The 26,353-nt window shown below is 38.2% G+C and overlaps 1 protein-coding gene across 6 annotated transcripts in view; it reads left to right on the forward strand.

Annotated features, from left to right (window-relative positions):
- The window catches only part of LOC130426944 (axin-2), a 194,732-nt gene that overhangs the window by 112,050 nt on the left and 56,329 nt on the right, over positions 1-26,353 (forward strand). For 5 of the 6 annotated variants that reach the window (XM_056753959.1, XM_056753960.1, XM_056753961.1 and 2 more), the window contains exons 22-24: positions 2,131-2,193; positions 7,400-7,549; positions 25,320-25,409. In XM_056753959.1, the coding sequence (XP_056609937.1) occupies positions 2,131-2,193; positions 7,400-7,549; positions 25,320-25,409 (303 nt within the window). The remainder of the gene's footprint in view (positions 1-2,130; positions 2,194-7,399; positions 7,550-25,319; positions 25,410-26,353) is intronic. The other variant, XM_056753964.1, reaches the window with a different exon arrangement.

The raw sequence follows: 26,353 nt of genomic DNA on the forward strand, positions 1-26,353 counted from the left end.
CTTTTTATAGATGTTGCCTTGTCTGTTTTATCAGAATGAAAGACCTTCTGGGACACACAGATAGTGATTGAAAACAAAGCGATGAAGGCCCCAGGCCATTTTTTCCGTTCTGGGGGTGCGTGTGTTTGGCAATGCCTACATCAGAAGCGTCAACTTCAAAAAGCATTAACAAAGTGCTAAAACACTGAGAATCATCCATTATAGACGGTTCCATCGGCCACAGACGCCGGGTTAACTTCCACTCTGTGTTTGGTTATCACATAACAATCTATTTTAATTTATATATTAATATGAATGTATATGAATACCATTGGTATATTATTTGTATTAAATTAAATTTAAAACTACTCAACAGTAAAATATTCTTTGCACAAGTCTCCTGGAAGTTAAGTTTGGGCCACATAACGTTTGTTTATGTTGTTGCCGCTGAAACCGTCTATAGAGGCACCAGGATGCTGACTGTGGCATGTAGATGATATGAGATCCTGGATCACAAAACCAGTCTTCAGGTGCACGGGAACATTTTTAGTTAAAGCCAAAAATACATTGTATGGGTCAAAATTATAAATTTTTCTTTTATGCCCAAAATCATTAGGATATTAAGGAAAGATCATTTTCCATGAAGATATTTTGTACATTTCCTACCATAAATACTTAAAAACTTTATGCAAACTTTATGGCCTGCTACATCACCTCTGATGGACAAATTTAAAGGTGATTTTCTCAATGTTTAGATCTCCGCTTTATATTGTCCTATTCTTAACAACTCAACCTAATTATTCAGCTTTCAGATTATGTAAAAATGTCAATTTCGAAAAATTGACCAATAAGACTGGTTTTGTTGTCCAGGGTCACGTATAACCTACATCATCTGTCCGCACCACATACGCTAAATACATAACAGATCCTTTAGATGTGGCCAACAGGGCTGGAAATGGGGGGGGTTTGTGGGGGAACAGAGTCGAGGAAGTGAATGTTTTTTGGGGGGACAGACTACCAATTCAAAATGTTGAGGAAATGCAATTGTCATAGTAAATACAGTATCCATGGTTTAAAAACATGCACTCCAATGAGTCTCTGAGATACAGTGTGGTTCACAGTTGATATGATGGCAGTCTTTGCTTACAGTATGAAAATGATGTGAACTGGTGTTGGTAATGTGTACTTTGCATTAATCAGTCGAATGCATTTCTGAATTAGTCGTGAGGGAGCAACTCACATACTGTATACCAAGATAACAGGTGGTAGTGTCTCATTTTAATCTTGTGTTATGTCAAGCTTCTGGTATATTTATATATGTTAAATTCACATCATTATAGCTTTGAACGACACAGTATTCGGCAGCAGCTACACCTTCAACATGCCACGATATTTTAGTGCCAGAACGGTTTCGTCATTGATGAGGCGTGGTAGAATAAAGCACATTAGCATGCATTAGTGTCCGATCAAACAGATCATGTTTTTAAACAAAAAAAATTTTTAGTTTGGCTTTTTGAAATGAGCAGCGTGCAATGTTTTTTTATGTTGCTAGTTAACAACCAAAACAGTCAATATTAGCAGAAACTTTAAAACAGGTACAAGCAGAGGGTGTTCGCTATTCCCTTGCTCAGCTAACCCGTGACATCAATGCAGTCTTCGGACGTTTTATGCAACTGTAAGGTTCCGTCACCCTAACGGAAGCCCCGCCTCTCCATTCGTTCAACTGAACCATGAAAAAAGGTGCATGACGTCAATTTTTTTCTTCCAAAAATACAAGGCACCTTTCTCTTACCAGTGTTGAATTCTTTATTACACAAACCACATCTTTGTGTTTGTTTAAAGAAACCTATCACTTGTCTTTGTTTTTTGTTTCTTTTCATGTTTTCCTAAATACTTTTTAGCAGATAGCGGTGTGATATTATTCTCTTTCCTTCCTGTTCTCTGATGATTAGTTGGCATGTGTTGAAAGGGCTGTGTGCTGTTGTGGTGTCAGGCCTGGCTTTGCGCCCAGAGCTCTCGCCACACGCATGCCAACACGGCTGCCAGTCACAGAGGTCATGGCACAGAGCCTCACGTGCACTTCCTGACAGCTCATGCAGTATCTTGTGTCCTCTCACTCTCTTTCTGACGGCCTCTTCTCTTTCATTGCAGAACAACAGCAGAATGAAGCATCTTGAGAAGGAATACAGTCAGAGGCTGGCCAAATCTGCCCAGGTAAACACACAGCAACTGAACTCTCAATCTGTCCTTCTCTTGGGTTCACACACTGTAACACACGAGCGCCTTTCACACGTACAGTCACAAGTTAACAGATCATGTGTGAACGGGACTTAATCACTACTGCCAGTTTACCAGTAGAGGAAGTTGTAACATTACTAGTAAATTACCAGTATGTGTGATCGAAGAATGAGGATTACCAATAGAAGCAAGTATGACGCAGGATGTGCCGACTATGATTGTGGACTTCTGAAGCAGATATGACGTATGTTGTATGTTCTCACATATAGGCACATTTCCAAACACTCACCTGTGTATTTGCCCTTCTTTTTTGCATTTTATTTTAATGCATTTGCCTCACACTGTGCAGTAGATGAAGTTTTCTAATACAATGTTGCAGGGTCAAAAGCAAATGTATCACCCAAACAACAACAACACAGTGTTTGTTCAGATATTATATCACACTCCACCATGTTTTCAAATATATCTCTGGTGGCAGGAAACTTCCACTTTATGACATCACATTACTGGTATTTTGTGACCGATGTGTGAATGTTGCCTTGCCAAGCAAAAGCAAACCACAAACTTACTGTAATTTAGATTATCATCTCAGTGTGTTGCTGAGACACCCAGCTATATTCGTTTTTTCCTGCTGATTTTCCTTCTGAGGAAACCTTAGTGGAAGCTAGAGAAAGAACTTCTCCAAATACTGTAATTTTCTCTATTATGCTTGAAACTCACTCACCCACGTGTTGGACACGCATTTCATTTTAAGACCACTGATGAAATTCATTTTCCTCCGTTTCGTCACACTGAGGAGCTGTAGAGAAGTGGGTATCTGAGCGCTGTGTGTTATTGTGACCATGTGTTCCACATTACACTTAATCTGCTTAACTCAATGCATTTGAACTCACTTCAAGTTTAGAAGAATAAACTTCATTCCTTTTCTAAAATTACACATGCCATCAAACACACTGCTTACCTTTTCAAACGCTGGAGGTACTGTGAAATATTTGTCCTGTCCCGGCTCAAACGCTTTCTGCCTTTTCAATGGCCTGCTTTTAGTTTTACCCACAACACAGAGAGTTAAATGACAGGTTGACAAGCAGATGTTGTGTGAAAACACGGGCCTATTAAATTACACAATGCTCAACATCAAAAGCGAGTGCGAGTGTGTGAGAAAAAAATTCATGGGCGTTTTCCTCTCTCAAAATAACCTCTAAGAACACCAACGATTATTCATTACAGATTGTGACAATAGATCAATGAATGATGTTCTTTTGATTGGTGGGAATGTGGCCATTGTTTAATACAGATTAAATGCACCTCCTCTATATTGACTATACAGGGTTTGTTGACTTGTTCCTGTTGATAGAAGTTCATTTAAGGGCCCAAACACAGAAACATAACATAGGAGACGTGTTTAATCTTATCCTCAGATCACGTCTAGCATTGAGCTGTAAGAACATGCTTGCCAATCATAAGGCCTAATTAAAAAACATAGAAAAAGCCATTTCACATCCTGGCATTTATGGTACACAGATTGTAGTATTTTAACCAGCCATTCATGAGCCCAATTATTTATTTATCGTAAATGTATTGCCTTGCAATTGCAAGCATAAAGTTACAGTGGGACATTTCAAGGTGCCCTATGAACCTCTGAAGCATGTAGTCCCCAACATCTCTAATGTTCCTGAGGCTCTGGACTTGAATGCATAATGCTTCAATTACAACCATATCAATACAGTACCTCACAGTTTACGTATTTACATATGACCTATTTTTTCACACTGGTTTGAAAGATTGCAAAAAATAAGCTCTGTGATTATCATAGGTTTATAATGTTTACATGCTTTGTCTATCAAGATACTCTTTACCAATGAACACAACATTTGTTACTTTTGAATCCGAAATACAATCGTTATTCAAAATTTGTTCCCCTGGTAATTTATTACTCCGTAAATGAATCCGCATCTAAGTTTTAAGAGATTTGTGCCCATGTCGCATTATTTGTGAGCTTTATATGCATGATGACGTCTAATGTCCCTGCCAATGGAAGTAGTCTCTTTTAGCAACTTGTAAGCAACCGTCGTTTTTAAGACATAATAAGGCTGTAAAAATGACAAGAGGCTTATAAATGGTGTGTTTTTTGACAGAGAATAAAACGTAAAAATATTTAGCGGTTTAGAAATAACATAGACCTTATTTCAGCTGATCGACCAAAAACCCATAAAAAAAACATAGACTTTGGATGCTAACTCGCTTCCGGGGTTTGCATACAAATACGTCATGTCTGTGGCTCCCTATTAATAAGCTGATCTAGAGGACTACACACTATATGCTGTACAAACTGTTGTACTGAAATTCGTCCTCTCTGACCAACCTCTGAACTCACAGGCGTTTATATCTCTTCAGCTAATGATGAGACAACATCAGGTTCTCAACATGTGCCACAGCATGATAGATTATCCAAGTGGTAAAGCAAACACTTTATCATTAATATGTATATACTTATATACTGTATATATATCATGTGTCAGCTGTACTACATTGCAATACATACCGGATGTTGTCTTTTAGTATGAAACTGCGCTATTTTTAAATACCAAATAAAGCCAAAATAGCACAGCCAACATTGGGTCTCTTTTAAACAGTGTCAGAAGCTTTCTGCAGTCTTTTTATCATTAGTGACACTGAGGCAACCGCACTACACACTAGACAGGGTTACATTGAGGTGTTCATTTTCTAAGCGATATGTCTGGCTGACAAATATCCTCTAAGTTTATCCTGAAATTTGAACCCACGCCATATCTGATCAAACCATAAAGATCAAACAACCTTCCACCCAAAAGCACCCTAGCAACAACATAATGACACATTGACAATCACTCAGAAAACCCCAGCAACCACATACAGTTGTGTTCAAAATTGTTCAACCCCCAATGCTGTAAATGGTTTTAGGGAATTTAGTGTACATTTGTAATTGTATTCAGAATGAAATCCTACAAGGACTTCTTAAAGAACCATATGCAACTAAAATGACATCAATTAGTTTTGTAATACAGTAGTAAATGTTTCTTTTGTGAATTCTTCATTGACATAATTATTCAACCCCTTAAAGACTACCACTCTGAAGAACAGAGGTTCAATGTAGTGTTTTCAATCAGGTATTGAAAACACCTGAGGATATCAGGGAGCAGCAATAAAGCCTAATAAGCACCAATTAGGCAGCTTTAAAATGACTGTGATACTCAGCTCCTTCTAGACATTTACTGGTGTGGTTACAAACATGGTGAGGTCAAGAGAATGGTCCAGGAAGCCAAGAGAACAGGTGATTACTCTTCACAGGAAGGGCAATGGCTATAAGCAGATTGCAAAGATGTTAAACATACCAAGAGACACCATAGGAAGCACATTCGCAAATTCAAGGCAAAGGGCACTGTTGAAACGCTACCTGGTCGTGGCAGAAAGAAGATGCTGACTTCGAAGAAAAGAACACCTTGCCTACTGTGAAGCATGGCGGGGGACAATCATGCTTTGGGGCTGTTTTGCTTCTGCAGGTACTGGGAAGCTTCAGCGTGTGCAAGGTACCATGAATTCTCTTCAGTACCAGGAGATATTGGATGACAATGTGATGCAGTCCATCACAAACCTGAGGCTTGGAAGACGTTGGACCTTTCAACAGGACAATGATCCCAAACATACCTCCAAGTCCACTAGAGCATGGTTGCAGATTAAAGGCTGGAACATTTTGAAGTGGCCATCGCAGTCACCAGACTTAAATCCGATTGAGAACCTCTGGTGGGACTTAAAGAAAGCAGTTGCAGTGCGCAAGCCTAAGAATGTGACTGAACTGGAGGCTTTTGCCCATGATGAATGGGCGAAGATACCCGTAGATCGCTGCAAGACACTTGTGTCAAGCTATGCTTCACGTTTAAAAGCTGTTATAACTGTAAAAGGATGTTGTACTAAGTACTAAGATTGAATGTCACTTAGGGGTTGAATAAAACTGATAATGATGTGAGCTCAGAAAAGACATTTGTGGTTATTTCATTATAAATGTTATGTTATATTTGTCTGACCTACACGTGCCTCTTTGATTTAATTGTAAGCAGGATGACTGAATGATCATGATCAATGTCAAACCGACCAAAACAATCAATTTCAGTGGGGTTGAATAATTTTGAACACAACTGTAGCAATCCTTATGAAAGAACTCTGAAAACCATAACAACTGCCTAGAAACAACCCAGAACACCCTAGCAGCAATGTAGTGATATACTAATTACTACTCGAAACACCTAAGCAACACACTGCCAAGCCCTGCCAACAAACTACAAGTTTTACACAGATACCCACAAGCTTTGATTTAAAAAAAATCAAGCTTTATTTGTTTAAAAATTAATTATGTATTTTAATTTACATTGGTAATTACTTTGTACCAAAGTTATAATGACTGCATTATGTTTTGACAGCGACTGCGATTACCATATTGATTTCCTGTTCGGGTTAGCAAAAATTTCCCAATTGACTCATTGTTGACTCATACTTTACTTTCAAGACAGCTCCAACATTCATTTAAGTCTTGGATTTGCCTTAAGCCTTGTCTTTGAAACCAGGCCATAATGTGTTCCATCATAACAGTTATGTTTGTATTTAATTATTTGTACTTTTATTGCAATATGTATATGTCTTGACTCGGGAAAATGTCTATTTAAACTGTCAAATAAATCGTCCTTGTGAATCGTCCTTGAGCTTGGGAAATATTAATTAAAACATTTTTATTATATTAAAACAGTATTAAAATGTAAACAGTCTTAGCATGTTGGTGTCAGTATCATCACTCACCACTGTTTTTAGTATGAAAAAATCCTAGTTAAGTATATTTAATGAAATCAGACCTCATGCTACTGTCTGATGTTCTTATAGCTTAATATGTAGAGCATTACAATGTTCTGCACGTCATTTTTAATAAGTTTAATAAGTGTCAGTCAAATGCATAAATGTCAAAGATAGAAAAGAAAATGCTTAGGTTAATCCTAATTGAGATCCTTTTTGTTGATAGGTTAAAAATTATATTGGTCAAATTGTTAAATAAAATTTACCATGTCATAGGTAAGGAACTCGGCACTGATCCGAAGATCCTGTTGCTGTGCTCATTCACGGATGTTCTTATCAATGTGTGTTTGGTTTATGGTGGCAGTTGATCGCTGAACGGCAGATGTCCCTCAGCACTGTAAAGGAAGAGAGTTGTAAGGTGCAGCAGAGTCTGGAGAGAAGGCTAGCGGAAGCACAAAGTCAATGGGATGTGGAGAGGAGACAACTCAACAGAGATGCTGACCAAACCAGTAAGGTCAGGAACACAAATTCACATCACCTCATAACTCAATCACTTTAGCCAGTCAGCCAGCTGATATTCATATTTCATGTAAAAATCTGAGAACATGTGTATACAATCCAATGTATAACTTATTTACATCTACTCATATACATGCACATGCAAACATACCATTCTTGTGTCTTAACATACCTACACATAAACATAAATATGTGCAAATATAAAGCAAAAAATATATATATATTCAACATAAAGAAGGAAGTTGAAACGTCTCCCTCCTGTAACTACGAACCAAAGTTAGTAGTTACTAGTAAAAGCGGTCAGTCTATATACTTCAAAATTGTCAGATTTTATTGGGTTCCATATTTTTGTTATGTATGTTTTTGTTTATTAATGGGGATCAGGTTTATATATCAACATCTTATTAGTATTAAACCAATGAATGACAGCATGAACCAATCAAAACCAATGTAATTTACATTTAAGTCAAGAGTCCGAGAAGAGGATGGAGTCATAGTCATGGAAAAATAAATGACTACTGTTTTTAGCACAATAAATCTTATAACAACTGAATCGCAGGTAAAAAAAAGTTAAGTGATGTGCAAGTACAGATTATAGCCCTATAGCGATGAAATTGCGCTTACATTGTGGCAAAGAGCTTTCTTTGAGATTCTTCCAGATTGTGTGTTGTTCTGTTGTCTGGACTAATCCATCATGGCTGACTGAGTGTTTTCAGCTCTTTGTGTGTGTAATGACCGAAACGACTCAACACAAAAGCCATCCAGCATGCTTTTTTTGCATGACAGTGGAGATGGTGGAGAGGGCTGCAGTCTGGCTCGGCTTTTATGAAGTAGACATGACTCTACTTCTTTTGTGGCACTTTCAAAGAGGTCTCAGGTTTAGGCCGATTGAAGTGTGGTGGTGACTTTATGGGCATTTTGAAGTGGTGACCTCTACTTTGATCTCCTCAGTTTTGTAACTGATGCGCCAATGCTCTCTGTTTGTAGTAAAATTTCAGAAATAATATGTTACGGGATGAATGCTTGTCTCTGGGATTTTTCTCAATTTTGATTTAAGCTTTTTTATAAATGTGACCCTGGATCACAAAACCAGTCTTAAGTAGCACAGGAACATTTTTAGTAAAATACAATAATACATTGTATGGGTCAGAATTATCTATTTTTCTTTAAAAAAATATCCAAAAATCATTAGGATATTAAATAAAGATCATGTTCCATGAAGATATTTTCAATGGCCTGCCACAGTGCCCCTGATTAACAACTTCAAAGGCCATTTTCTAATTATTATGATTTTTTGGCACTCTCAGATTCCTGAGTTTTAAACGTTTAAACTTGTATCTCAGCCAGATATTTTCCTATTCTAACAACTTATACATCAATAGAACATCAAAAGAATTTATTGCGCTTTCCGATAATGTAAAAATCTATATCTCGAAAAATGTACCCATAAGACTGGTTTTGTTGTCCGGGATCACAAATTACAAACATTATAAGCAGATGCTGGAGCACAAATGTGTATTTTCACAATGCTGACACTTTCATAATGGCTAACTAGTCAAAGCTAATTTTGTTTAGATACCTTTAACATTTCTTACATTATCACAGTTTATTCGCTGTAATGGTACTAAAATATGACAAGAACAAAACCATGTCAGGACAAATTCATCTTGATAATGTCAGCTAACTTGGAAAGAACGTTCTGTCACGGATAAGGTTGAATAGCTGTCAGCTGTTAAATTTTAGTTCAAAATCAGGTCGAACCAATTTAGGGCGACCAATTACCAAGCAATGATTAGTTTTGTTCAGTCTGTGGTGTAAAATGGTCACTTTGACAATTGAAGAACAAACACGCAAACATGTTCAGGTCAAAGTGTCTGAATTGTATGGTCCCCGACAGTTTTTCTGTAAAGCTGTTTTGCAACAATGTAAAATAATGAAATGTCCTATAAAAATGAGTTGACTTCAATGAAGAAGTGAACACTAGTATACTGCATACCACACAGTATGCATGTTGTACTTTTTATTCCACTTGGTCACATGTTACAAATAAATCATTCCAGTGGACATTATCTTATGGTTGTACGACCTTTACATGGAAGGGGGAATCTCCTCAACCACCTCTGATGTGCAGCATCCACCTGGATGGATAGTCACAACAGAAAGGTAATAATGAAATTTTAAATATGGTTAACCTTGGGTTATGTGAAAACGCTGTGGAGGGTGAACTGTTTCCCAATCCACTGCAAACTCGCACTCACATCTGGCTGCATGGAACGCCCACTTTTCACCATCCTATCAGTTCGCTTGAAAGTCCCGGCCTACAGTTTTTCCCCATAGCATCTCTTGTTTGTCTTGGGAATATCACATTGCAGTGAAATGAGTTGCAAATGTCTGTTTTTTCATGTTGACTTGTTTGAACGTTTCTGTTGAAGCTTCATCAAGAACTCCATCCTCAAGTTGATTCTTCACAGACTGATAAACTTTAGCTGATTAGCATTGTAATGCACTTTGATTGGCATATTGCATCTCTTAACCGCTCAGTGATTTTAGTGCAATTATTGTGTTTTGTTTCAGTGCACAAAACCTTCAGCGTCCTTTGCTTTTCATTAATAAGTGCTGTTAATGAGATGCAAATGAATGACTGGCTAGCTGATTTCAGTTCAGTCACATGTATCGCATTACTGCAAAAACAGGCAGTGAAAAAGCCAGTGTGTGTTTGGATGGTAAGAATAAGCGTGTCACACACTGATATCCTTGCCAAGTCGCTCTCTTCAATGACCAATTATGAAAGCTGAAGGGCTTAGGCCAAAAAAAAGAGCGGAGCGGAAAGAAACATCAAAGTGCAGTGCCTTCAAATGCAATAATCCTAAAACAATACTTCAGATTTAAACAGTACTTGTTTGTCGCTTTTCCGCAAGTCCCATTTTCTTCACGCGAACATTTTAGAAAGGCAGCCTGTGAAAACTTCCCTTGTCTTTAATTGACTTTGTTGCATATGTCCCAAAACATTTTTATATTTCTGCTGCATTGTTGAAAGGAATTTCTTGACTGGTATTTTTGTCTTATTTTTCAATACAAATATCTAAACATTCTTAAATCACTTAAAGGGACAGTTCTCCCAAAAACGAAAATTCTGTCATCATTTTATCACCCTAAAGATGTTCTAAACCTGAATCAAATTCTTTGCTGAAGATATTTGGAAAAATGTCAGTAACCAAAATTAATTCACCCCCAATTTTCAGCCATAGTAGGGAAAATAAATACTGCAAAAGTCATAGGGGATTACATTTGTTTGGTTCTCAAGAAAATCTTTATTTAAAGCCAGGAAAGGCAGTCCTGTCCAGAAAGATTTTTGTCAAGCTAGTTGGAAGTCTCTTCGCATCCAGATTGCAATCAACAATTTCTGAATCAACAAATAATGTGGTCCAATGATATTTTTATATTTGCGTTTGTGAAAGGCATAACTCAAAATGAAGAACATTCAAAAAAACTGCCCCCCCTCTGAGCTCAAGGTGAGGAGACGGGGTGGAGGAGAGGTGCTGAAGGACACTAGTGATGGTGAAGGTAAGGCAGCTTGTCTATTGGTAGGGGTTGCTAATGGGATGATTGGTGAAACTGGTTATAGAAAACCAGCCGGGTTAGTTATCTGATTTGTGAGATTGGTCATGGAAAACTAGCCGGCTTAATTATCTGGTTGGTGAGATTGGTAAATTCCAACCAGCCGGGATAGTTATCTGCACATGCTACTCCCGAACTTTGTTAATAAAATTAAATTTCTTGCAAAGCAGCTTAACAGGAAGAAAGACAAAAATAAACAAAAGTTAGTATGAATATAACAACAACAAGGGTCCTTCTTTGCGCTTGATTGTTGACAGAGATTCCTGGGCAAGAGCTGGGATGATCAGTTAAATTCACAGGATCTTGCAGGAGAACGGCACATGAAGTCCACAGGTTCTCGCATGATGATGGCACGTGATGATCAGCTGGTGCTGGTGTCATGTGTAGGTTCCTCTGGATGGGTATCCCGAGTGAGGGGTCGAGGGCAGTTAATTTGCACTTCTTTTTAGATTTGTAGACTTTGTGGAGAAACTTTCCAGGCAACTTTCGACTCACCTTGGTGAAGTTGTGTTCCAGTAGACAGATGACATGCTCGTCTGGTTACAACACCCTGCTCAAACCCAGCACTCTCAGCATGCACTGGTGCTGTTTGAGTTTCTTAACCCTGTATACTTCTGGTGCCAAGCCTGGAGACTGGCTGCATTAACAATCGCGCCCCACCTTCAGTGTCGCAGCGCAGGACTTTTATCGCACCTCTGCTCTGACATCACTCAAGCACGCAGCATGTGACCTGTCCGGCTGTGGCCTCAGCGGGCCGCGTGTGTCGTTCTCATGCTCAGCATTCTATTTATATCGCACAACATGAAGATATGATTTGACATGAAGCGTGCTCTTTTGATAAAAAATGGGAGTGTCTATTTATTGATTCATTTATAATTATTTATGTCATTTATAGGTCATGTAATTTGCTATGTCATTTACCCTTTTACATTACCTTTGCATTTTTGAATTTGGCTTTTTTGGATCTTTGTGTTGCTAACGCAGTGCTCTACCAGTAGAGCTAAAGAAACTCTGTATCCAAAGGACTTCCACTTGAGGTAATAGAGTTGCATTACTTCTTGAAAAGCTTCAACCTAAAATCAACATGATGATTGTCATCGGCATGATTGCAGCTGTTGGCAGATCATGTTAGACTGATACATTTCACAGATTCAGCCCTTCATTATTCAGGGCTTGGGTTTAGTCCTGTGTAGCGCAATGAACTGCATGTAAAAGTGATCCGCTTCTCACATAAACTATTTTTCATGCTCACGTACACACAACATAGCAATATTTGTTTCATATAGAATCTGCAGTGGTGAGAACACACCGTGTCTGACTGTTGAGTTTAGAACATGACAGGTGGTTTAAGGGACTGTTGCAAAGCTTAACATATTTTAGCAGGGATTATATTCTGTTTCAGTGGAAAAGCAAGTACTTTCATTTTGTTTATTGATTTTATAATCTATAAACAATTTGAATTAAGTTTATATAAATGACGATTAACACTCACAGTGCCACCACAATTACAACAATAATACACATCTGACATTATAACCCCATTGTGTTTAGTTTTTTAGTCAAGGCTACAAGAGATATAATTTTTTATATATTTACAATATATTAAATCTGTAAGACGAATATTAATTTATCGCCAGGCTTTTACATTTACTTTCAGCAATACCAGATATTTCAGACTGGGCAGAGTGTGGTATTTGGTGGATATCGAAGCAGAATTATTTGAGTAACGTATACTAGAGGCATTTTCGACATGGCATTTATGTGCCCTTGAAGGGCCCTTGGAGAAGGGCATGCCATTTGTAGGGGTGTTCCAAACTTAAGTGTATCCCTTCACCAAGGGCACTTTCAGAAGTCCACTAACAAAGGATCAGAATAAGAAGGACCTTTATTACCAAGTATGTTAACACACACGGAATTTGACTTGGCGACAGGACCTTAGTGCAGAAGAAAGTGTACACATGGTGCAAATGCACATTAAGATTGAAAAAATTAGAATCAAATAAAAACAATAGTGCACTATAAGTGTTGTCATGATACCAAACTTCGGTTTCAGTCCATACTAAATGTGACGATACTTGGATTTCAAGCTATCATTTTGAGCGCTGTTGAACAGATTATGAAAGACCTCTGATTGGCCATTGTGTTTCCAAGCACATCGGATATGTCTTTGAATGGCTCCTTTGAATGGCATGAATTATTGTTGTTGCTTTAAAACAATGGTTTTTCATTTCTGTCTAAGAGTTTTTTTTAGATAGACAGACAATAAGAGAACTTCAAGATGTTGCTACGGTTAGCGAAAGCTAGCGAAATATTCCGTGTCCTAAAGTGCAATCTAAAGTTTGCACGAACCAACATTAATGCTGTCAAACTGGAGAGCAGCCAAAACAACTGCGTCACATGACGAAAATGTGTCATCGTTTTCAAACCCCTCCATTTGCCTCATCCACACTACAACGTGAAAACGGCGTTCTGAAATGTATACACTTTCGAGTGCATTCACGAAGAGCTCTGTTTTCGTTGGCAAAAACGCCGTCTTAGTGTGGACGAAAGGCCAAAACGGAGAGAAAAATCTAAGTTTTCAAATGAAAACGCATTAGCAGGACATAGTCTCAAATGCTTCCAGGTTAGACGGGGACCATCAGTAGACAGACATTATCAGGTGTCTACAGAGGTATTGAATTGTTTCAAGCCAAGAACTGACTGGGCCCAAGAACTGTCCATAAGCCCCTCTTCTGGATGCCCCCGGTTCTGAATGCTCTGGTTTTTCTTCACTGACAAGTTCTCCATTCCGTGGTGCTTAAAAACACGCCAACAGCATTATACTGTTACCATCACATTTTACTGTTGAGACGGTTTGTGTAGATGATAAGCAGTGCCTGGTTTCCTCCAGACACGATGCTTGAAACTGAGATTCATCAGAAAATATAATCTTGTTTCTGACAGTCCGAAAGATTCTTTGCAGTGCAATTTGCAAATTCCAAATGTTCTCATGTGTCTTAACCGAGGAGATGCTTGTCTGGCCACTCTGCCAGAAAGCTCAGATTGGGCTTGATTTTGCTTTGATATGCATTTTAAGCTCTCAGATCTTTTATTGAGAGGTGTGTGCCTGTCGAAATCATACTCATTCAATGGAATTTGCCAAGGTTAACTCAACGTGAAGTGTAGTAACATAAACAAGCATAACTTGAATCCTTATGAGCTAAATTGGAAGTGTCCCAGAAAAGAGTTTGGATACTTAGGTAATGTAATCATTTCAGTTGTTTTATTTCTAGTAAATTGGCTACGTTGTCAAAAATCTGATTTTAGTTTTGCCATTATTGGGTAGGGAGTGTAGATTCATGTTAAAAAATTAGCATGTAAGTGTTGGATTGAATTTTCTTGTCTTCTGAAGGTAATCACTTTGAATGTAGCCCTTCTGTGACCCTGTACTGATCTCTGCGATCTGAGGGGAGTTTCCTGAGTGTTTGGGAGGTGGGCTGCTGATAGATGAGTGAATGAGGAAGCTTCCCAAAAACCTTTTGAACCCTTTATCACAGGAAGTGCGTGATAACATCCCGGTGTCCAAATGACGAGCAGCACACTTCTGTTCCTCACCCCTTATGATTGTCTATCCTCTGAGGGTGGTTGTCAAGGCATTGCTATGCAGTTGCTATGGTGTACTGCAAGGAATGGCAACGTCAGTCCTGGATTGCCTCCGTCCTGCAGATTTTATCTCCAACCCTCATCTAACACACCTTTGGCTTTTGATTTTTAAGTGTGTTAGATCAGGACAGCAGCACTCCAGAACTGACAACGTTGCCTATCTCGGGTGTACTGAGTGGTTTTAGAATGTTGCTATTTCATATTTTCCTCATGTAATAGCAGTTTTCTTTGTTCACATTCTCAATTTTATTAATGATTTTACAGGACGGGCATATAGGCTTGGTTATTCATTTATAAAGAGAACAGATGTGACCGTCACGTGTCATCTGTTCAAAACCACACAAAGCGAGCTTGGACGAGGACAAGCTAATTCAATCAGTGATTCAAAATATTTGGTCAATCCGACCTCATACGGCAACCAACTCTTAATACAAACGAAAATCTGACTTCAGTCTTTCGGATCAGTTCATATGGTGTAAAACCAAGTTTTCTGCCCCGATATTTCAAACAGAGACTTGTGAGAGGATCAACTTCGTTTTAATTGTGAGGCACACCGCACCGGTCTCTTTCTTCTCCTGGCTTGGTTTGTAGTGTGTTGAAGGATTTGTGAAGGACGTCCTGGCATGCTCAGGTCCTGGCACAGGAAAGTCATAGATGGTATTGAACTGCGATTGTTTGAAAGGTGTGTATGTGGCCGTCATTGTGACAGAAGCACAAAACACCAAAGCAGAAATGAAATAAAGCAAGCTTTGTGTAGCTCAAACACTGCTTTAAACAGCCATAAATCTAAAATGCGCCTCACAAACAGTCTGCCGATTGTGCCTCCAAATGTCTTTCTCACCTCATACTTTCTCTGTTTTCCAGCTTATTCTTATCGTCTCCACATCAATTTGATCCATCCTTCTGATTCGACCTTCTTCAAAAGCATGAATTGACATCTGCAATACTTTTCGAAGCCGTTCAGCTGTCATGTTTTACTGGCTAAAAACAAACATTTTGGGCTGTTATTTTTGATCATTTAAATTACTGTCTGTCATTTAAATTAAAGATGGGGTAACACACGCAGTTTCTGCGAATCATATACAGTAGTATTGCATACGTTGTTTCTTTGAAGAGTATTTAGTTTGATCAAATTTATAAAAGATTCAAGATTCTTTATTATTGTCACCATACATGTACAGCGAAATTGGAGCAATCCGTACAGTGCAATAACGCATAAATTAGTGCAAACTTCCAACTAATATATAAACCCCCCCCCCAAAAAACAGTAGTAGAAACAGTCAGATATTGCACAGAAATATTGTACAGTTAGCAAAAAGTGCTGCGTGATTTAATGGACCTAAAGCATTTACCAGAGGGCAGCAATTCAAACAAATAAAAGAGAGGTACAGCTGTATGATTATTTCCGGAAAGCATGAGCTGCTGGAGGCAGGCAGGGGGGACGGAACTAAAGCATGAGCAAACCTTGACAACAACTCTATCCATGATGTCTATGAGGAGTCCTGGAAATCTCTCAGATGTCTCCTAAAAAATCTTTATTTGTGTTCCGAAGAACCCGGGAGGTCTTAACATGTTGAGCGTCATCTGGGTGAGTGAAGAATAGCACAATTTAGATTTTGAGAACTGTTCCTTTAACTTCTTGGAACAGTAGTCCTACCCCTAAAAAGAGGACGTAGACAACTTTAAAGATGGGGTAACATGCTATTTCATTCATTCTGACTTCTGTACACTGTTTAAAATGCTGGCTTAACATGGTCAACTTGTTAAAAAACAAGTTTGACATTTGACGTAGTATTTCTATGCTTGATACACTCCCTCAGCTATCCAACTTGTTTCGGAAAGTTTTTTATAAGTCTGAATACTAATAAAGTTTAAAATTGGTACATCATCAGTATTATTATTACCTTCGAATTGTCGACATCCATCATTCAATAATCAGGTTAAAGACATCATATCACACACATTTATTCATGCGAGAGGTCCACCGTCTGTGTGATGTGTGCACAGGACTACGCCGCTGTGGTTGTAAAGAGCTCAGGCTTTGCCGTCATGAACAGATCTCTTTAATCTGATGCTTGGAAAGCTTGTGAAAGCAGCAGATGTGTACAAATTCCACACAAAGAGCCAGATAGTGCTAGCAAAACGTCTCCCTCTGTCTGTGTCCGTCTTACCGTCTTTTCTTTTTTCCCTTTCTATTGCCTTTACCCGAGGGAAACATACTTGCCTTATCGTTGGAGGTGGACCACCCAGGAAAAATGACTCGGGTCCCACCTTTGTGTGTGTGTGTATGCGCGTGTATTAGAGCTTTTTAGCTCTGAACTTGCATGTCAACACCTATACAGGTCTGTACGTGTGTGAACATTGTATTAGTGCAAGTGTGTGTGTTATAGTAATCCGTGGGGATAAACAGCTGAGAAGAAAACCAAGAAGTCCAAAAAAGAGCAGGCAACTGCATGGGCCTCACTCTCACCCCCTTCTTCACCCCCAGGAAATCAAATGTTCCACGTTTGCCGCTTGTTTAGATTGATCCCGCTCTGGCTGGCTGATAAAGAGCATATCGCCCTGGCCATCTGGACCGTGTTTGGAGAGATTCACCACAGAAAATCACACTTTCACGCAAAGAGGAACAACAGCTGTGTGGTCGGATGGAAGGTTTATGGGGAAAACATAGCCGTTTTTAAGGTGTATCCTGGATCCTGCAGATGTTAGAAGTGCAGACAAAGGGCATCTATGATACCCGAAGAAAGCTGTCTGTTAACATGTCCATTCATCTTAATGGTCATCAAAGGCAGCAGACAGCATGATTTTCAGTTCATTTATATGCTACTTATTTGTTGCTTGCAAAAGCTTGCGTACTCTCGTCAGGATGCAAGGAATGACTAGAAATTGATAAACTTCCTTTTCATGCCATAATAGATTTGTTACTGGACCATACTAACTAGCCAAATCATAAGCAGTTGGTTCACACTTGCGATCTGACAGCTCAGGACAGGAGTCATTCCACGAAACCGGTACGATTTGAGTCCCTGTGACCCTTTTAAGTGTATTTTATCTATTGGGACACCAAAATCTATTTTTCAAACATTTTTGTATTAATAGAAATCACTCCTTTAAGAAGATTTAAAAAGATGAAACCGATTTTATCTTTATATTAGAAATTATCTAGATTTTCTCCGTTGACACCGCTGCCCTCATGGCCTTCTATGAAAGTGTACTTGGGATATGAATAATAAAATTAAAATAAAATCCATACATTTTGCCATTCTCATAAATATCTATCTGTGCTTTTTGCTGCTTATGATTTTTTTCTAAGTAAATTCATGTTTATTCAGTAAAATCATATTATTTAGTTTTGTACCTCAGTAACCCATCAACCCCATTACACATATCATTCTCCCCCTATAAAAACAAGGAACTGATGCGTATGTGACATCATTAACAGGAAGTGACATCATAAGTCTTCTGGTCAAGCTGTGAGCAGACACAGGCAGGATGCAACCTTCTTTTATAACTATAACTTATTGATATTATGATTGTCAAGCTTAATGACTCAACCCCATTACATCAAATAAACATAGAAAACTATTTATTGTGAAAATGATCTTTGTTATTTTAACAATATACATGTTTTTTTATATCATGCATGCCATGTGCTCCCCTGGTATTCACTACATTTAGAATAGTTTTTTTTTTTTTTTTTTTTTTTAGAATAATTTTTTTTGAGCAAAAAATCACAACCCCGTTACTTACTTGATCATAACGGGGTTGTGAGATTGTAAGGGGATTGTGTTTTTAGCACTTTTGTTCCATAAGTATCCAGTAATTTAAATGAATTATTATATTTGATCAAGAGTCTTATAACACATGCATTTGTTGAATGTAGTAATGTCCATATTAAAGCTGTGTATGCGTGTGAATGTGTGTTCTGCCTAGATTTTCAAATCTCAGGGTTAAGTAAATAGGTCTGAAAGAATGATTGATTTAATGATTTCAGTTTAGGGATCCAGAAATGAGTCCGTGATGGCACCAAAAACAGCAGCAGAAAGGCAGAGGCAATATCGTGCGAGCCTAAATGCTGATCCTGAAAAAAAGGGAGAAATACCTGGAGAAAGAACGCCAGAGATGGAAAAAAATATAGAGGCAGGGAAAAAGAAAGGAATCAATAAGTTAAGTGAAAGATAACAGCTAAATATTGTTTTAAGTGTATGAAAAATAATTTTATTTTTTATTCAATTCAGTCTGAAATGTTCCGAGCAATCATAAGAATATAGATTTTAGTTCTAATTAAAGTTAAGCCACTTCTTTGGTAAAAATGAGGAGGTTGCTGCCACAAAAAGTTCCATTTCAGGCTTCAGTATAGCAAAAATGTGAGATTTTATGTAACTTTTATATTTGCAAATACTGAATTAGTGTGAGGGGCATCTGATTAATAGGAAAAAAATGACTTCATAACAAATACATTTTATGACACCTAAAGCCTGGATCACTTGACTAGTGTGAGTGCTCGCAACTTATTGTGGCCTGGTCGGAAGAAGTGGGTTGAAGCAGGTAGGTTTAGAAACGGGGCAGTATGAGTGCAAATCGTGCCGGAGCGTGGAAATGAAAGCATGACGTAAATTATGCAACACTCAATTCCTCCCTGAGATTCAGCTGTCACCGTAAAAAACATCTGATACACGGCACACATACACTATGTGTAACAGTACGAAAGGGTGATTTAAAAGCATAATGAACTGTTTACTGTCACATCACTCTCGTATGACGATGACATCATAAGCGGATCGGTCTGTGCAGTGCGCGTGAGGTTAAACAACACTAATAAGCCACTAACTGATCATTACTATGGATTCCGTTTGCTGAGAGATATCGCTTTGTCTATGTTTACTTTGAAGCAGTCACATTGTAATGATAAAAGCGTCCTCGGGTGCGGATGGTTAAGTACAATGTGTGCGCAGGCCATAGGAGGAGTGGGGAAGGGGACAATCGAGCTTGGCCACAGTTTGAGAGCAACCAGGCTATATTAGAGTATGCCCTCAGTAGCACCTTCAAGTGCTCTCTCAAGATCAATAAAACGGATCTCTGCAGAGCCCTGGGTCACAAATCCACTTTAAGAGCTCGACATTTTTTCCGTCTTGCCTCCCCTTTCGATCCCAGCTTAATAAATATCCTTTATCCTGTCTGGAAAAGCCTGACTCGCTTCTCAGGACAACATCGGGGCACAGGGATCACCTACAATGACTCACTCACGCTGTTTATTAATGGGAGCCGCAGATGACAGGGTCCTTTCATGACGAAGACAGAGATATTTTCAAGCCCTCACCCCACCCTGACTCTCCACTGTTTCGCAAATCTGCTAGGAACCACATGAAAGTCTCGGCTCAGAACTGTCAGTGCTCTTCCAGGAAACAACACTGCACAAAGGCTGTTACAGGCCCAACGTGTAGTTTACGCAAAAGCTTACTAATGGTAAGGTGCACATTAAAAAACATAGGCAAAATCCCACAATGACCAACGAAATCTACCAAGACGACTGCAAAAATGTTTGTTTTTTGAGCGTTAAAGAAAAGCGCAAAAACAAGTGCAATGACATGCACTTATATGGAAGTAAAATAGTGACTAATGTTTTTGAAGCAAAGAGACGTGCTGAAAAGCACTAACTGAAAAAAAATGCATTGTATTAACAGTTCTTGCATTTTAAGGTTCTGCAATTCAATATGGTTGTACATTTAAGCTGTGAATATTTCAAATTGAAAAATTTCACACTCGGTTTCACTGTCTAAAAATTTAAAAATCTAAATTCACCTTTTAAATTTCATTTAAAAAATTGAACTTGTTTTTAAATACAACCTTTAATATTCGACGGATAATTTTCAGTTCATATTATTTCGATTTAAAAATTCGCTTCCACAAATTCAGCGGTTCAAATTCGGCTTGAAATTCAAAGTTTCACATCCGGGAATCCCAGGAAAAGCAATAGAGCGCCGATTCTACAAATGCATGATCTCTTCCTGCTGCCTGACCGCTTCACCAGCAGGTGGTGTAAGTCGTTTCTGACGTAGATCAAATCAAGAAATGCAGATACTCTTAAAATGTTTGCCACAGAGTCCACTCATCTGCTCGATTAAGTGAATTTAGTTCTCATATATAGCTTCTTAAACATCATCAACATTTTCAGTAATTCAACTGACGCTTGCACTGCCAGTAGTTTGCACAGACACACTCTAGGCCTATTATGCTCAGACTATGAATCTCCTCCTGTTCTGGCTAAAATGAATTAGGTTATGTTTTACTTCAACCCATCATGTTCACATAAATATTATGCATCATCAGCATTTACAGGACATTTATTGTGTTTAACTGTTTAAAGTGGTCAAATACTGAGATCTCAACCAGCATCTCATTGATAACTGCTCCGACTTTAACACGTATGCAACTCTCTGAGTAGTGCTTCTGTTTATATGACATAGAAGCAATCTCTACAGACTTTCTTTTAATTTTCCTCACATGATCTTTTTTTTAATTTGCGACTCTCAGAAAATGCTGGATGTTGTGGAATTGTGGAAACTTTCGTCGTTTTTATTTTGTTAATACAAAATAGAAAAAACGATCTTTTAGCCAAGCGAACTTCTTGAGCAGGCCAACTAAAATTGACCAGATACAAATAGACATCACGTTCTTTAGAGCCAGAATAGACCCGAAATGTATTGTCGAAGCCAAGAAAGAGACCTCACGGCGTTATGGATCTAACAGCTGTAAGATGGTGTTTCCCAAAATGTGCGACAAACTGCTTGAGTTGCTGTCTGTTAATAAAATGCAAAAATGTCAATTACGGTATTAATCTAATAATGTATTGGAAATTTTGGTGTAACAAATATTTGTTGTTTCCATAACATTTAAACTGATTCAATTTTTGTCTTTCAAGTCGATTCGGTAAAAGTAAATTCATTTTAAATTACTAGAGATGCAATGCCATATCGGACACAATCTTTTGTCAACGTTTTAGACCCGAAGCCGCTGGGACCCATAAGGATCTGTACACCTCATCGCAAAGTGTCTAAAATGTATGTGTACAGTTCAGATAAACGATCAAGTTTACCCTCTTTAAACTTATGATGACTGAATGAGATGCGTAGGTAGGTGTCTTTATTATTGCAGTATTTAAGTTTGTTTTTATTCATTCGTTCATTTAGCCTAAAAGACTATACTTGGCTATATTTTTCGTTCTGACCTCAGAGATTTCAGATGAAAAACAGGCATAATTATTTCCATTGATATGTCTCTTCTAAGTGGTTATTAGTTTGTTTAAGTTTAAGCATTTATATCCTATATTTAAAAACATTTTACAATTACGTTTTGAAGAAAATACTTTACTTTTAATTGGTTATTTATATTGTAGATTATTTTACGTTGTGATAAAATAGTTCATGGCTTGTTCTTATATCTGTTTGCACTACTTTTTCATTTCCAACTGTAGTCAGTTTTAAATGGATATTTATTGTTTTTTTTCCTATTTAGTTTTATACCAAAATAAACTGTTTCATTTGAATCATTAAGTTTATTGTGATCGTGTTATGAACCTAATGTAATGCTTTAAAATCTTATTGTATTGTTTTCTGGCACATTTAATCATATACCATCGCATGTGTCATTCAAATAGCTTCATGAAATTAACTTATTTTATTTTAAAAACTCAATACACAGTATGGTTTAGTAAAGCTCTGTTATATATCCATTTTTTCTCATCCCCGAAACACAAACCATTATTTGATGACTTAAGATGGTGCTTATCAATAGCACGATTTTATGTTTGCATGTGGCAAGCTACAGATATTTGCGTGCATTTGATACACAGGTGTAATTTACCCATACCATCTTAACCAATATTGTTTTGCTTCTGTATGACATATCGCTTTATTGCTCCCTGACCTCTTTTGAAGTTCCATCCATCCATTTTCTACCGCTTATCTGAACTACCTCTGGTCACGGGGAGCCTGCGCCTATCTCAGGAGTCATCGGGCATCAAGGCAGGATACACCCTGGATGGAGTGCCAACCATCGCAGGGCACACACACTCACTCATGCACTCACTCATGCACTCACACCCTACGGACAATTTTTCCAGAGATGCCAATCAACCTACCATGCATGTCTTTGGACCAGGGGAGGAAACCGGAGTACCCGGAGGAAACCCCCGAGGCACGGGGAGAACATGCAAACTCCACACACACAAGTCGGAAGCGGGAATCGAACCCCCAACCCTGGAGGTGTGAGGCGAACGTGCTAACCACTAAGCCACCGTGCCCCCCTCTTTTGAAGTTAATTTGGATAAAAATGCTAAATGCTGCTAAATTACTTAATGTTAATATATCATATGCACGTAAAAAGTAATGAATGGGTATAAATAGCAGGCCAAATACAAACGTAAACTCATACTCTAGATAGACAGTACAAGGAGATCGGGTAGAATATTAAATAATTAAATTAAAATGTATGACTAGTCCAATGATTCCAGGCCACCTAGAATTGTCCCCGTGCTCCATGTCCTTTCTAGGGCTAATAGTGGTGAGCTAAGCTGCCAGTACAAACGTCAATATTTTTTTTCTTGATGAAGCATAAGAAGCCATCTATGAGAACAACTAAATTCACTTAATCGAGCAGATGAGTGGACTCCGTGGCAAACATTTAAAGAGTATCTGCATTTCTTGATTTGATCTAGGTCAGAACCGACTTACACCACCTGCTGGTGAAGCGGTCAGGCAGCAGGAAGAGATCATGCATTTGTAGAATCGGCGCTCTATTGCTTTTCCTTGGATTCCCGGATGTGAAACTTTGAATTTCAAGCCAAATTTGTGGAAGCGAATTTTTAAATCGAAATAATATGGACTGAAAATTATCCGTCGAATATTAAAGGTTGTATTTAAAAACAAGTTCAATTTTTTAAATGAAATTTAAAAGGTGAATTTAGATTTTTTAATTTTTAGACAGTGAAACCGAGTGTGAAATTTTTCAATTTGAAATATTCACAGCGTAAATGTACAACCATATTGAATTGCAGAACCTTAAAATGCAAGAACTGTTAATACAATGCATTTTTTTTCAGTTAGTGCTTTTCAGCACGTCTCTTTGCTTCAAAAGCATTAGTCACTATTTTACTTCCATACACTTAACCTGATAGGTTAATGTTAGGTACATTTTTTCAAATTTTTCAAAAATTTCAAAAGGTTGCCTCATGTGGTTGATAAGCACAATTGTCTGCTTTCAGTGTTGTAAATAATCTCTTTGTATAAGCTTCCCTGTGGGAAGCGCAATACACGTGAATTAGAATTTTCTAAGCCGATGGAACTTGCGAATGCAGAAACGTTGTTTGGAAACCATATCGCACTCTTCTGCTGGCTTTTTTGAGAAAAAACACAGTATTGCTTTAAGACAGTCTGGGCTATTTGTGTTTTATAGTGTAGTTACGCAAAGTGTGTTTCTGGAAAAAAGCAATTTTTCATTAATTTGGAATAAAAGTTTTTGTGCATGTAAGCAATTGATTATGTACTGTGGATTCAGTTATGTTATGTTGAATTGTCTTACGTACATCGAGTGTACATGTAAGGTACGGTGTACCCTATGCCGTAGGGTCATTTCAATGCAAACTTTTCTTAACTTAAGCTTCAACAAAAGTTTACTTGCCCCTTTCACTGCTTAATTTGTCTCCATAAATGTACACAACAAGCGACACAGAAATATAAATGAAGAGCAATGTGTTGCCTATATTGTAGAGGCTGTGGAGTAGGTCTGACCGTAAACCATGTCCATAATTAACACACACCTAATTAACAACATTAACATCTGTCTAAATGTGATCGATATGTTTATTTTGTATTTGTATTTGATAGATAGATCATCATAGAACACACATATTGTATTAAATGTAGTAGCTTTGGATAGAAGCCCAAATGTGTAATGTAAATATGTAAACGTAGATGATTTTAGTGTGATACAATTGTTCACAAACCAGCTTCATACCATATTCGAATTGATCTAAAATGCATATTATTTAATGTCCTATTATTTCTGATTTAAGTATGTACAGTATGACAGGAACAACTGCTGTGCTGACATCCTGTCGATTGATACGCATCACTTCCTGTCAGATATCACCCTTCAGATAACATGGCTGTGGTCCTTCTGTCCACTTTATAGTGATCTGTTTTTCCTTCTTTTCATGAAGAAAATCAAAAGTGAATAGCACAGATGTGTGGTGGAAACATCTGCTTCAAAGTGGCAGGAACTATGCATGTTTCCACTCCAATTGGTTACAGAGACAAACCCCAGCCCTGTATCCTCTGCCACTAGGCCCTTGTGGACGAAAGAACAGTCATTTTCATTTGGCTGTTTATGATGCATTTGATACCCTTTAATACGTAACTGATTGACACACAGTTTGATTGACAATGACGCCTCTTTCCTTTATCTGGAATCTATATTTGACTGATCCTAGAAATTTTCCCTGTCAGGTTTTTCAAGAACGTGTGGAGACTCTGCAGAAACAACTGCACACCGCTGAGAAGAAGCTGATGAGCCGAGAGCTCGAAAACCAGGAACAGGTAACAGCTCATACCCCAGAGCGCACACCTTGGCCCCTGAAGGACAAGACAGATGCATCGTCTTTAGCTAGTCACTGATATGCCTCTTGCACATTTTACACATTCCTAAGGATCCGGCTTCAAGAGCCAGTGCATTGGGCCATGAATGCGTCCCTGTTTTAGAGGGAATTCTCAATAATAACGGGACAATTTGACCTTGAGTTCCAGAAAGTTTGAGAAGAAGAGATAATTCATAACTTTAGGTGGGTCTTTGGACCTGGTATGTAGGATGTTTTCTCCTCAAAACTTCTGGTGACCTTTTCTGGCCCTCTCAGATAGTTGTTGAGATACCTGGGACTAAATATGAAAAGGAACAGCTGTTGTATAATGGCACCATATTCCTTTGTCTGACTGAAATCTTATAGATCAGTGGCTGACTTAAGTAAAAGCACAGACCAGGCTTCTGAGAATCATCAAAATGTTTTTAAACCATCGTTTTCCATCTTGTTGTCTCGAACAGGTTAACTAAAAGCTTCAAAATTAAAGACAACGAGAAGTTAAAAAGCCGTTTTACCTTAAAGCCGCATATTGGACTCTATATTACAATCGCTGTTTGAAAAAAAAAATTGCTAAATTATATTTTGGTTTATTTTTACCAGAAAACATTTAAATAAATGAACGATTCATCAGTGTGCATATTCGGTTGAAATACTGCCATGGTTTAAAAAAAAAATCCTTCACCTCTAAAAGACGTGTATTGGCTGCTTGGGTAAGGCACAAGTAGTTAGAAGAGTGGTCTAGTGGTCTGAGCTGGGATGGTCCGATGGTCATATTTCTCTTGGCTGGTGGTGGAATTGCCTTAGATGGACCTGGGATGGTCAGTCAGTCTGCAGCTGTAGCTGGCGTAATCTCAAATTGGGGATGGGCATCTGTAGGTCGTCTGGACATAGTGGAACTTCTTCCTA

Source organism: Triplophysa dalaica, chromosome 7, assembly GCF_015846415.1.
Source record: "Triplophysa dalaica isolate WHDGS20190420 chromosome 7, ASM1584641v1, whole genome shotgun sequence".
NCBI classification, from domain to species: domain Eukaryota; kingdom Metazoa; phylum Chordata; class Actinopteri; order Cypriniformes; family Nemacheilidae; genus Triplophysa; species Triplophysa dalaica.